General features: G+C 28.7%; 2 protein-coding genes across 4 annotated transcripts in view; one reads left to right on the top strand and one right to left on the bottom strand.

The window, feature by feature from the left end:
- The window catches only part of LOC129956926 (uncharacterized), a 51,046-nt gene that overhangs the window by 25,907 nt on the left and 12,154 nt on the right, over nt 1-12,985 (top strand). The window contains exon 1 of one of the 3 annotated variants that reach the window (XM_056068975.1): nt 10,899-11,140. The exons of 1 other annotated variant lie outside the window; for it this stretch is intronic. The gene's annotated coding sequence lies outside the window, so the exon portion shown is untranslated. Of the gene's footprint in view, nt 1-10,898; nt 11,147-12,985 lie in introns of those variants that run through there. One more of the 3 variants, XM_056068976.1, reaches the window with a different exon arrangement.
- On the bottom strand, nt 5,373-10,705 carry LOC129956924 (uncharacterized). The gene is made up of 3 exons (XM_056068973.1): nt 10,579-10,705; nt 9,376-9,457; nt 5,373-7,654 (listed from the first exon to the last, which is right to left on the bottom strand). Exon 3 carries the CDS (start codon nt 7,351-7,353, stop codon nt 5,863-5,865), a length of 1,491 nt encoding a protein of 496 aa, XP_055924948.1. The 5' UTR covers nt 7,354-7,654; nt 9,376-9,457; nt 10,579-10,705; the 3' UTR covers nt 5,373-5,862.

Below are 12,985 nucleotides of genomic sequence, written 5' to 3'. Positions count from 1 at the left end.
GGAACATTCAATCGTGGAAGCAACGTGGTGGTGTTTAGTCTACCGTACTTCAGTTTATTGAATGATTTGAACTGAATATTGAATGGAATATTTAAGAAACTGCCATCTTATTACAAGTAGATTAAAATATTTTTTTAAATAATAAACTGCTCAAAAGTGTTATTTAATATGAATTGGTCGGATAAAAAAAAATCATTCCTGATTTTGTTGAATGAATTTGAGGATTTCCGCAAAATCCATTTGGTTTGTACTGCTCGCTTTGTAAGAATAAACCTAGATAATATGGGGATGGATGGATATTGGATTTTTATGGCGCAAGAGCCAAAACAAGTGGTATGTGTATATTACTATATGATTGTTAAACAAAACATTTCCTCAAAGTTAAAATACAAACAACGTTTTACACTTATAAAAAGAAAGCACAATAAGTTTAAAAGACAAAGGTCTTAAAATTATGACTCCAATTATGGAAAAAACTCCAAGAACATGTTTAAAATCCCAAAAGTTTTCATATAAAATGGAAAAAATTTATAGCTCTTAGAAATTCAAAGATACTCCTGTGAGGGTGTTCTCCCACCAATTCATGCATTTCCAATGTTAATGAATTAAAAAACCGCACACGATGAGAATTAAATTTAGGACACTGAATTAAAATGTGTAAAACTGTAAGATTAACATTGCAGTCTGAGCACATCGGTGGACACTGACCAAACAAAAGATGTTTGTGTGTAAGGCGGGTGTGACCAATGCGTAGTCTGGTTAATTTGACATCTGCCCCTCTAACCGAGACAGCTGGCCACAAGTTAATAGTCGGTTTAATAAAATGCAATTTATTTTGCATTTCTCTATCCCAGGATTCTTGCCAAACAGAAAGTATGTACTTATCATATGTGGCAAACAGATCAGAATGAGTGCATGGTCGTGACAGACTATGTAGAGCCGCTCTCGCAGCGCAATCAGCCTTTTCATTGCCAACTATACCTACAAGATAATATGGGGAAACAGGCATTGACAAAAGAAAAACATACATTATTGCCTGTTCAAAAGATCGAGAGTCATCATTGATGTTGAAGAACTTAGTATCTAAAAGGAATACAGGAAAAGATGACATGCCAAATCCGAAAACGTCAAACTTTTTAGTACAATCATTTAAAGTTGAATTTTTAGGGTGATGAAACTTGCTGCGTCACATTTGACCTTTGACGCATGTTGTTGTTTCTTATGGCACTTGTCATAGATAAGCCCGATGACAAAGTCAGCGATTTTAAGTCGAGATTTTAGCGTCTCTTGATTTCAGTAGTGCCACCTAAGGCCAAGAGTAGACTTACCTACTCATGCATACAGCCCTTTATAAGGGGCGGACTTCATTCTTACATTTCATTCACAGATCGTAATTTAGACCTGAATCAGAGAACGATCACCTCTGAACCAGTCCCCCAATGGTATTGTTTCGATTTGGAGGATTTTGTGACCACGACAGATTTATACGTGCACCAGCCACTTATATACGGGGAGCCGGCGGTGTTCGAACTCACTATCCAAGGGATGCGAATTCAACGCCCTACTAACCAGGCTATCCCGTCCTCCTTTAATGCATTTAAAGATATATCAATATATCGAAAAATATAAAGATATTCACAAATGTTCATTAAAAGAGAAATAGCTAAAAAATGTACGTTAGGCCGCGCAAAAATGTCATACCTTTGTTAAGGATTAGCTCCATGAAATTGATGACTGAAAAATCTGAAAAAATTGATGCTCGAGCACATGAATTCCCAAAAATGAATAAATAAATAAAAACTGATCTTCCTTTGTAATGCCCTTTTGTTAAGTAATCATTAATTGATTTGTATCATAATAACAAATATGTTTTGTGTTTAATTTCACCCGAATACTTAATTTTGTGTTATTTACAATTAAACAGCATAAGAGATAATGTATGGCACTTAATATATTTTTGTCTTGCAAAATTCTAGATAATAACGAGAATTGGGGGGGGGGGGCTGTTTGTAAATATGAACCTTCTTTTAATATGCTATTATTTCGAATAGTGTTAAATTGTTGCTTCCTTTCTAAACTTTTTCCACTCCTTAAAATCATATTGCATTATATATAACACATGAGTTCTATTTGCACATATCCTCGTATCTTGAATATACATACAGGGATTTTTTTTTTTTTTTTTCCCAGAATTGAGTGACAACTCGGTCTCAAGTGCGTGCTTCTTGAATCAGTTTCTGAGGCTTTCATTCTAAAGGCAGCTGAACAGTTAACATCTTTTATAAATATTTAGCAGAAAGTATCATAATTAGCCTTTTCTCTTATCCAACTAAAAGCATATACAGTACACTCCCGATTATCCGCGGAATTGGGTGGCGTGGCCGCCGCGGATAACAAAAATCGCGGATAATCCGAAAAAAGCTAAAAACGGGTATAGCAAAAGAGAAAACAGTCATTCCAACTTTGAAAAATCGTTTTATGTACAATAAAACGTAAAATAAACAGCAGGAAATGTTTAATTAACGATTAATATTTTAGTATATCACTCAAAAATATTCTAAAATGCATTTTGTTAATGAAAACAGAAAAGTGCTTTGTACTTACGAGAGGCGTCAGGGATATACAGAAAAATTAATACATATGTACTGTTTTAATACTGTAATGTATTATGTAATTACAAAAGCATAACTGTAAAATTACACCTTTTTGAAGAAATCAGTCATTTGTGTTTGCTTCTTGCTTTGGAAGCATTTTCTGTTTGCTTAGAAGCAAAAAAAAAAAAAAAAAAAACTTAGTGCGGGGCAGGCACGGATAATCCGCTCCGCGGATAATCGGGAGTCTACTGTACTGATGTGCAATATAGAGAGCATATTCCCTTTTGCAAATTTAAGAACAGGAATATTTACAAGTGAATTGTATTAAATATATTTATTATTTTAAAATTGGGGATGACGGTGCATATAATTTCGACAGTTTTCTTAGTGGAAATTTAATTGTATTCAGCAAATCGCTTTTTTTACAGATAAGAATTAGACAACTTACTTTGTAGTCTCCAGATATTAACTGTACTACGAATACTATTTAAATAATTTCAGCACATTGTGTAGTCTCTTGAGTCTTCCTCATGACCTTGTCATTATTGGAACTCTTCTTTATGTTTAATGCTTATCTGATATTTCATTCCGTTTGTGATTCTGGCTGCTGGATTTGCTTCGAAGCAGACAATGCTGACAGTGTTTCACTTAAAATGTTCCTCTCCCTTATTTTACTATACAATTTTTTTTTCATTATATTTTATATACAATATCACACTGCTGTTTAACTTGCATTACTTTTTGGTTATATTTTCTGTGACAAAATGAAATTCTTAATTTTTACAGTCTGTGACTGGTTATTATAAGTGATTATTGCATGAAGCACGAATATTTCTGCAATAATAGTATTCAGAGAAAAAATTGATTTAATCCAAAAGGATTTATCAATCATTTATCCCATCGATTTTATATAATTTCTTTAATGCATTTTCAACGTCCTTTGTTGTTATTTTTAATAGTTTTTATGAAACAACTTTTACTTTCAATATACTATAGTGAATGTTGAAATACCACTTTTAATAACTGAAGAAATTTAAGCCTGTGTCGACTCATGTGCTTTGCTTTCGATTATGCGGTTTTTATTTTGTAATAATGAACTGTTCCACTTCATATAGTTCTGAATAGTGAAAAACTGACATAGAATAATACATATTTTCCCCTCATTTAAAAAGTTATCAGTTGTAACTTATAGATTTGCAGGTACTTTCCGAGACCCGATTCTTATCGAAAATAATTCTGCGTTGTTCCAAAAATTTTGAAATAGCTTATGTGAAATCTTTTTGCTTTCAGATAAATTTGAATCTAAATATATTTAATGAAAGAGTATACAATTTTTCTTAATATCTGCAAGTCAGGAGTTAGTGTAATTCATTTTTTTTTCTCAATAGTTAGATTGAAAATTGAATCTCCTTTGCTTGATTTTTCATCTTTCCCCATGAGTAGGATTTCATAACACGAAATAATTATTTGTTGTTTATTGCAAGATTAATTTCATCTTCACAAAACATGTAATTTAGCGCTTAAGTTTTCAAATGAGAAAGTTTATTATTGTCTTTTTTATATGAGCCGAGGAAACGCTTTCACCCACCTTGTATAAATTTCTCAATGAAGTATTCTGCAAATGCTCTTTGAATTTTCACCAATTTTTTTTGAATAAAGTATCCATAGATTTGACTCTTCTCCTTTTTTGTTTGTAAGTTCAAGTTCTCTCAACTGAAAAAGCAAGTTAGTCTTTCTTTTTAGGTAAATAGTCCCCCTCATATATATAGTTCTGAAATTTTAGAATCTGACATATGGAAAAAACATTTCTTTTTCAATTGTTGTTCCCTGTTTTACTTTCGAAGCTCTGAAAATTCTTATTCCTTAACATGTTGGTCTCTGTCCTTTTAAATATTGCATCAACTTAGAATTGCTTTTTTTTTTTGTTTGTTTGTTTAATGATGATTTCGCAACTGAAAAAGGAATATTCCTAGAGAGAATGTTCTTTTTTTGTTTTACAATACAGCACGTTTCTTATCCTCTTTCTCGAATGCAGATTATTTCACTCCATAAATCTATCCAAAAATGAAACAGAATACCCCGAGTTCTTATTTTTTATCCGGTTAAAATCAAAATGTAACAGAAAATTACAATTTTAGATGCAAAATGACAGACCAAATTTCATTCAACTTAGTTATTCTGTTTTTGACAGACCAACAAAGTTAGTTATTCTGTTTTTGCGGTTACATGCACGTGAATGTATAGATCAACCGATGGTACAACTTGATACCAAGTGTATTGATATCAAGTTTTGATTCTAACGCAAATTTTACTCTCTTTGTTTCTAATTTAGATTCTAAAATTGTGAAACAAGATTTATCTATCAAGTTCTTTGTGTTTTGAAATCATACGCACTTGCTCTCAGATGTACTTCATGTGAATATATTTCCTTCGAAATTTGGTGCAAAGACCATATATAGAATCTTATGCATCTAGCATAAAGCCCTTTTCATTTCGCGTATTCAGGCAAATAAGATTTCCAAAAATTGCTTTTTCCGAAATATGATTTTAGAGATGATTCATAACATCAAAGATACGATTGCAAAATTTTTTTAATCCCTTTTAATAAATTCAACTGCATAGTCTAAAAACAAATATAATGGACAAAATATTTCACATTTTATTCACCACATAATAATTTTATTTCAAATAAGATTTTTAAAAATTTGCCAAATTGGCATAATATTAGTAAAAAATTGCCAATATTTTACTTATATTATACCCAATTTTTCTGTTTTCATTTACAACATATTACTTTAAAAGTTCAAGTATAATTTTCAATGCAGAAAGAAATTCAATTTTGAATTATAATCCATAACAAATAAGAGAAGGGAAACAATCACTTGACAAAAAATTATGTTTCTTTAAACAAATGAAAATTAGTTAACAAATAATGAACCCCTGCTTACAATAAGAAGTGTCTAAATTTTCTAAGCAGTATATAGTATTGTGATGTATATTTAAATTACTAACATTTTTTAAAAGTTATTTTAAATAATTTAATATATTACTTAACAAATTTTTCTCAGGAACAAGAAAGTTTCTAATAAAATGTTAAGCTCAGAATTCATTTTTTATCAATACTTTTATGTTCACAAGGAAGTATTTAATAAAGATCTAATTTTTAAGCAATACGCACTTAAAAAGAACAAACTATATTATGTTATAAAAATTTTAGATTGATTCTTTATATTTCATTTAATGTAAGGTGTAATGAACAACTTCCTATTCAGTTCCTTGGGAGAACATTCTTTTTCTTTTCAGTGCAGAGTTTTTTAACTTCAGTAGGTGTCTCATCTTCCGACTTTTCTTCATCAGTTCTATTACAGCTCTTATCAAAGAATTCGCAGAAACTTTTCCGTTTACGATTTATCTCGTTGGCTCCCAGTCTTTTGTGACTCTTTTTAATAAATTTTGAAAAACTCTTCTTTAGTTTTTGCTTGTCTTCTTCGGGTAACATGGCTTCTTGAAGACATACTTTGACCACATGCCATTTGTTATAGAAGATGGAATCGCACAAAAGCATAAAAACACGTTTACCAAAGACAAGTCTTACTCTGTCTGCAGCTTCTATATTTCTGAAAATTACTTCAACAGTTTCAAAATCTTGCATGCGGAAAAATTCTGGGAAAAAATAACCAAATTGACATTCTGTATTCACAAATTCTTTTTTAAAATTGCCAGGACTCCGCAGAAAAAATTCCTGAAACAATTTGGGACAATAGTAATCTGAAGTTTTAATTCTTTTATGCATATTAGTTAGCAAATATACATAGTTTTCTTCAGGAAGAAAGGACCAGATAATATCAGCAACCTCCAAAAAAAGATGCTGCAGAGGCCAATCCTGAAAGCATGTTAAAATGTCACAAGGATGCGTTTTTAATATCTGCATCTGTTGCTCAGGACTCATCAAAGACAACAAGTAACATAAAACATCAGAGAGATTTCCCTTTGGAAAGTCAGAAAATATTCTGTTTGATGAAGATGGGCCCAATTCATTTAAAACATCAACGATAGTAGAAAATAAATCCGACTCTCGTTCTTCATTACAGACATTTTGAAAGAAATATCTAGTTGCCGCTTTATTGCCTTTCATGGCTGCAAGTTTGAATGCAAACTCATGATAGTACGATGGATTCGGTTCTCGCTCCAAAAAAATATCAGGCAATATATACTCGTCTTCTTTCATAATGTCAACCCAGTAATATCTCAACTGCATATCTACATCAAAATAAGATTCTTTACTAAAATGTTTTTTACTCTCTTCGGAGAGTTCTTCCCAAAGAAGTGGAATGTAATCTTCCAAGCAATATAAACATGCTAATTTATAGCGATTCTCAACATCAAATATTTTAAGACCAATAATTTTTTCCATTGTTTTCTGATAATCTATTGTGCCTATAGAAGTCCATTGTAAATATTTTAAAGAATGCAAACCAAAACATTCGCGTATATCATGGAAGTTATTTTCATGGTACATATGCCAATTTAATATTTCGGAAGCCATGGGCCTGATTAAAGGCATCATCCGATCGGTTAATAATGTTGGCAACATTTTAGTGATGTAAGCTTTGCCTTTAGCCATATTTTCAACAAGATCCAAATCGTATCTTAGATTCCAATTCGAATTTAATGTATTGTTCAAAAGACAGACAACCACTCTTCTAAAAACAATTTCTTCCAGTGGCAACACAATACCTCGAAATAGTTTTTTCTCCATTATAGTAATTAAAAAGAATAATAATTGTAAATGCACTTTAGAATAAATACAGTGACGAATATATATTAACTTTCGTGTGTTATCCTAATTTAAAACTTCCGATTTGACACTGTATTATCAATCTAAAACTGATTTGAAAAAAATCTGTTATACATGCTCTTTTTATTCAATATCCTTACTTTTTTTTAAGCGCAAGACAATGTCAACATATTATAACAGTTTGATTTGCATGACAGCCAATTCTTTCCAGAATGTTTGCTCAGATTTTATCTTGTATGCTAAACAGCATCGAGCACTTTACCTGCAAGGGAAAACACATGCTATTAAAATATCTTTTTGAAATAAAACATATTTCATTTAAAGTGCAATAGAATCATCATATCATAAGAGTAGCTGTATCAAATTTAAACAGCTTACAGTTTTTCCGTATAAAATGAGGGAATGTTCGTATAACTGGCTGCATATTACTAATTTCAAAAGGAAAACACGATTAAAATTTTAGTTGGCAGATGAATCTCTTCTAAACTTTATTATAATTTTAAATTTAATATTTTATCAGAAATTTCTTTAGATAACTTACAAAGATGCAAGATGTTAATGAATTGATTAAAATCAGAATAAACAGAACACTGCAGATATTTACAGATTCTAGCAGAAATAAAATATTTTGCATTGACTTTCATTTCATATCTATATTGGCAGTTTTTAAGTAGTAAATATTAAGATAAGTGGAAATAACAAATCATTTAAATGTGCATTATCTTAAAAAATTGGTTTCAATACTTCATGTAAAAGAGAGAAAAAATTAAAATTTAAAATAATTATGAGAAGAAAAAAAAACTACAGTGTTTTTTTTTTAAACACAATCTAAGTATCCTAATACAAAATTTGCTTGGGATACCAAACTGCAATCAGTCAGTCAACCCATTCATATTCAACAAAATATACAGACAACAATGATCTCAAAGTGAATTAGAAAACATGTAGAAGGAACTATAAGAATATTGAAGATTTAAATGACACTTGGAAATCAGTTTGAGTAAGTATAGTAAATTAACCCTTATGTTCATTTTGTATAGTATACCATACATGCAACTTTATAAAAATATACTACCACTATAAAATAATTTTTAACTTAGTTTTATTAAACACATGACATTTCTACACGTTTTATTTATTTTTTGATGTTTTTTATAGCGTAAAAAAGCTACCTATATACATTTTTTTTTTTTTTTTTGCTTTTCTTTAAAAAAGCAATCTTGCCACGATAAGGGTTAAATAAAAATACACAATAAAATTACTTTACAAATCATTGAGAAAAACCTTGACTCCCTTCCTGTAATTTGCTTAGCAATAATTCAATCTTGATTCCATAGAGTATAGCTTTAGTATTGAATGTCAGTGAAAAAGCTAAGCATGATAAAACAGTGGTACAAAATGGCACAACAAATAACAGATAAAAATGAATGATTCCATAGAGTATAGCTTTAGTATTGAATGTCAGTGAAAAAGCTAAGCATGATAAAACAGTGGTACAAAACGGCACAACAAATAACAGATAAAAATGAATGATTCATTTACATAGCATGTGTAGTGACACCATTCACATTATAGTACTTCAAAATTCATACACTAATTATATCAAATATATTTTTACTTTCTCATATTTCAAATACAAAGAGAAAATATTATGATTGTTAAGAAAATATATTCAGCAATGAATTAAAAATTAAATTAATCATTATAAATTGAAGATTATATAGATTGTATTAAATAGAATAATAAGTATATTTTTACTATCATAATCAGAAGATATTTTATTAACACAGTATAATTTTTATCAATCAATTAGCAGTTAAACGGTGATGCTGCAAGTTTCAATATAAATAAAAAATTGATGTCATTTTGAGATTTTCAATGGAGTTTATAGTCTATGAAATCTTTTTAAAATTTAATTGCCTGTAAGTAAGGCTTTGGTTGATATACTTCAAAAATCAATAATAACAGATTGAATTTTCTTACAGGAATTATCTCTATCCTGATATGTGAGCTGCTTCGGCATTAATACTGCACATCTTGATTATCTTCATGATATATACATCATCTGAAAAATTGATACACACACATTCACAAAGAACATCTAAATTTTCTTAAATACCTAGTATTATTTATTTTTTCTCTCATAAGTTTTTAATATCTCTATGACAAATATATCTTTCCCAGAATGATAGCATTAAATCTGCAATGAGCTCAAATCTCATTTCGCTTCAATTACTTTACAAATATAGTTCCACATATTTTTGTAAGAACTGATGATCATTGAAAAATTCATGCTAACCTTACTTTTCCAATTATCTGCCTTTTTTACAAATTAATATGTTTCTTGGAAAACTCAAAACATTTTTAACAAAGATATGAAATAAAGCCACATTATGTAAACTCAATTGTATAAGCCAATTATTCTTACTCAAGGAAAGAATGAATTTAGTATAAACAAGAAAATCATAGGCATACTTTAATTTCCGAACAGTTAGAAAACACTTTCAAAACCAAAAATATAAGGATTTTTCATTTTTCCAAATTAATTGCGAATGATCATTATTATTTTTCTTCTTTCCCCTTCTTTTGATGTTTTGTACCAGCAAATTTTTAGGATAGAATATAGATTCTTCATTCGAAAAATAAATTAGAAGGAAAATGAATATTGAATATAAGGAATCAATCTGGGAACAGCTTTGATATACAGTCATTTTCGCCAAATTTTAACGAATGACCGAATGTGGTGCAAACAGCAGAAATAGCGTTTCCAATTCTAAGATTCCGAACCAATGGTACGGTAATTTAAAACTGGTATTTGGTAATAACATCCTTTAATGATTCCATTTTAGAAGAACAGATATAAATATTTGAAAATATATAGAAATCGAATAAATGCAAAAATGTAACAGCCGTAGAAGAGCTTCAGCAAAAAAATAAACAATAGTAAAAAAAATTTTTAAAAAATGGCTGCAATGTAACCCCAAACAAAGAGCCGACGAAAAATTGCAAACCTTGTAAGGCGCGAAATGACTGTATATGAATTTAGCCTCAATAATCTGAAAACAAAACAATTATTTATAATTTTAAACAATGATTTTAAATGCAACCAATAATTTTATCTTAACCAGAAATTATTTAAATCATTATAAATAAATCACAAAAAAAGATAGAATTTAATTAAATTACCGCTCCAGGTAAACTTAAACAAATAGCAAGACGCTTGTTTCTCTTGGCTTGTTTAGGATTGATTGATTGATTGAAATGGGATGATAATGGGATTTTCGGCAAGCTTCTGCTGGTGTTGAAAACTTTGAAGGCCATGCCAAACTGTGAAAGGTTTATTTAATGAAAAAAACTGTGAACGTTTTAAATTTGAAAATAAAAATATGATTAAATACGCCTTTTTAGATTATACAATACAATTTTTTTTTATTCTTTGCATTTTTTTTTCCGATGCTCTAGTCATCATCATCATTAATAAAGCTTAAACAGAAAATAAAGAAAATTCTTGGAGATATGACATTTTGACAGAGGTAGTTTTTTTTTTGAAGCAGCCGGCTTTAATGACAAAAAATCATTTGTATTGTAGAGAATAATTAATTCTTTTAAATAGTTTCATAACTATAATCATTTTAAGAAAGCCACCAAATTAACTAAAAGCTTGAACTTGAAATCTTGCATTCCACATCAGAATGATTTCTTGCAAAATTGCAGTTCACTGTGTATTTATTTCAACGGAGATTAAAAGGTAGATGTGAGTGGAGTTTTTTATATGTCCATTATAGATATAATTTTAATTAGAAAATGCATTCTGTTCATGACTTGCAGATATAATTTATAATTATGTCCAAAAAAATCTCAAAGTATTAATTTAGTGAAATTTTAATATTGTGCTTTGAATATTTGCATATTAATTTAAAATATGTAATGTGAATTTTAATAAGTGCAGCATTATTAGAGTATTATTTTATATATTTAAATCATAAAAGTCCTTTTGAGAATATCAATCCATTGTTTGTTTCCGATATTTTATTGATAAAATACTACAGTTTCATATGTATTAATTAATGAAAGGTTTTTGTGCATTATATTATACATTAATAAGTTCAGAATGATGCTATTTGTTACATTTGTCCAAATTTCAAAGATCTTTGTAATGAATAATTCAATTAAAAAGAATTCATATGGGAAGTAATTATGATCAAAATCATACTGTATTGATAAAGATCTCTTAATTATTCATTAATTAAAATTTGTTTTTTTTTCTATAATTTATTGCTGTTTATAGAATAAATTCTTATAATTTATGTAAACCAAATTTAAGATTTTTTTTTTTTGACTGATTTAGAAAAACAATGACAAATCGGGGATTCATATGTAGTTTTTGCCAATGTACATTTCATCAAAAAATAGATTGCTGTATACAGATCATTTTCTTGTACGCTATTACAATTTAAATGGAATTTATTCTTAATAATTTTATACTAAATAAGATATAGATTTCACTTCATTCATATAAATAACCAATGAGAAAATTAAATATTTTATGCAAATTACAAAATATTCAGCATTTTTGCACAAAGAGAAATAAAATCTTTTAAGTATTACAATAGTGCTTGTGTAACTTCACTTGATACTGCTTAAATTGTCTTGACTCTATTGTGTTTGTATAACTGACTAGTAAGGCACCTTACAGAATCTAATAACTGGGGAAGACTATTTTATGATTTTCAGCTCTTTTTACATCATTTTTTAAATGAAAAGGTGTCATATAAATATATAAAGAACTTGGAATAAAAATGAAGTCATTGCAAGTATGAATAGAATTGTGTTTCTTTATGTTTTATAGTATTATCTTGACTTTTTATTTTTATTTTGCAGAAAAGAGTCAGTTTAATGTCTCTCATCTAAATTATCGAAGTAAAAAAATAATGCTTGCATGACTCATTGGAAAGATTTTACATAATGACACTCAGAGGTTAAATATAAATTATAAGGTGAAAATGCTAATGTTACTAATATAATGTATGTTTTTATTGCTGCTAACAGATTTTTTCTTTTACTTTTATATTATTGGGATAAATTAATTTTATGATTATTCTTTTTTTTTTATATACATTTAAACTTATCTAATTAATGATTTTATTTCTAAATCCTGTATAATTTTAAAAGAATAAAGGCTACCTCCAAAATACTGCAGTTTTATTTTCCTTTCGATGCATCATTTTTTAATAATAATAATTAATATATATATATATATACTGAAATTATTGAAAAGGAGCATTTCTTAACAGAGGAAAGAAATTAACTTCAATTGGAGAAAAAGAATGCATATATATACATTTAAGCTCTGTTTAAAGTGGGTGCATTTAATTTAGCATTTGGGGATGGCAGTTTATCTAGCTTAAATCTATGGCTTGGTCTTTTTAACTAAATGTTTTAATCATGTAATTAATATTGTATTTATTTCATATTAGTAACTTTGTAATTATTGCAAAAATTCATATTTTAATGGTAACTTGAAAAATTGCAGATTGTACCAAACTTTTCGTAACTGCTAAAATTTAATTTATTACGTAAGTTAATGATAATT

This window comes from Argiope bruennichi, chromosome 11 (genome assembly GCF_947563725.1).
Source record: "Argiope bruennichi chromosome 11, qqArgBrue1.1, whole genome shotgun sequence".
NCBI lineage: Eukaryota > Metazoa > Arthropoda > Arachnida > Araneae > Araneidae > Argiope > Argiope bruennichi.
This window is presented reverse-complemented; position numbering and strand designations above follow the sequence as displayed.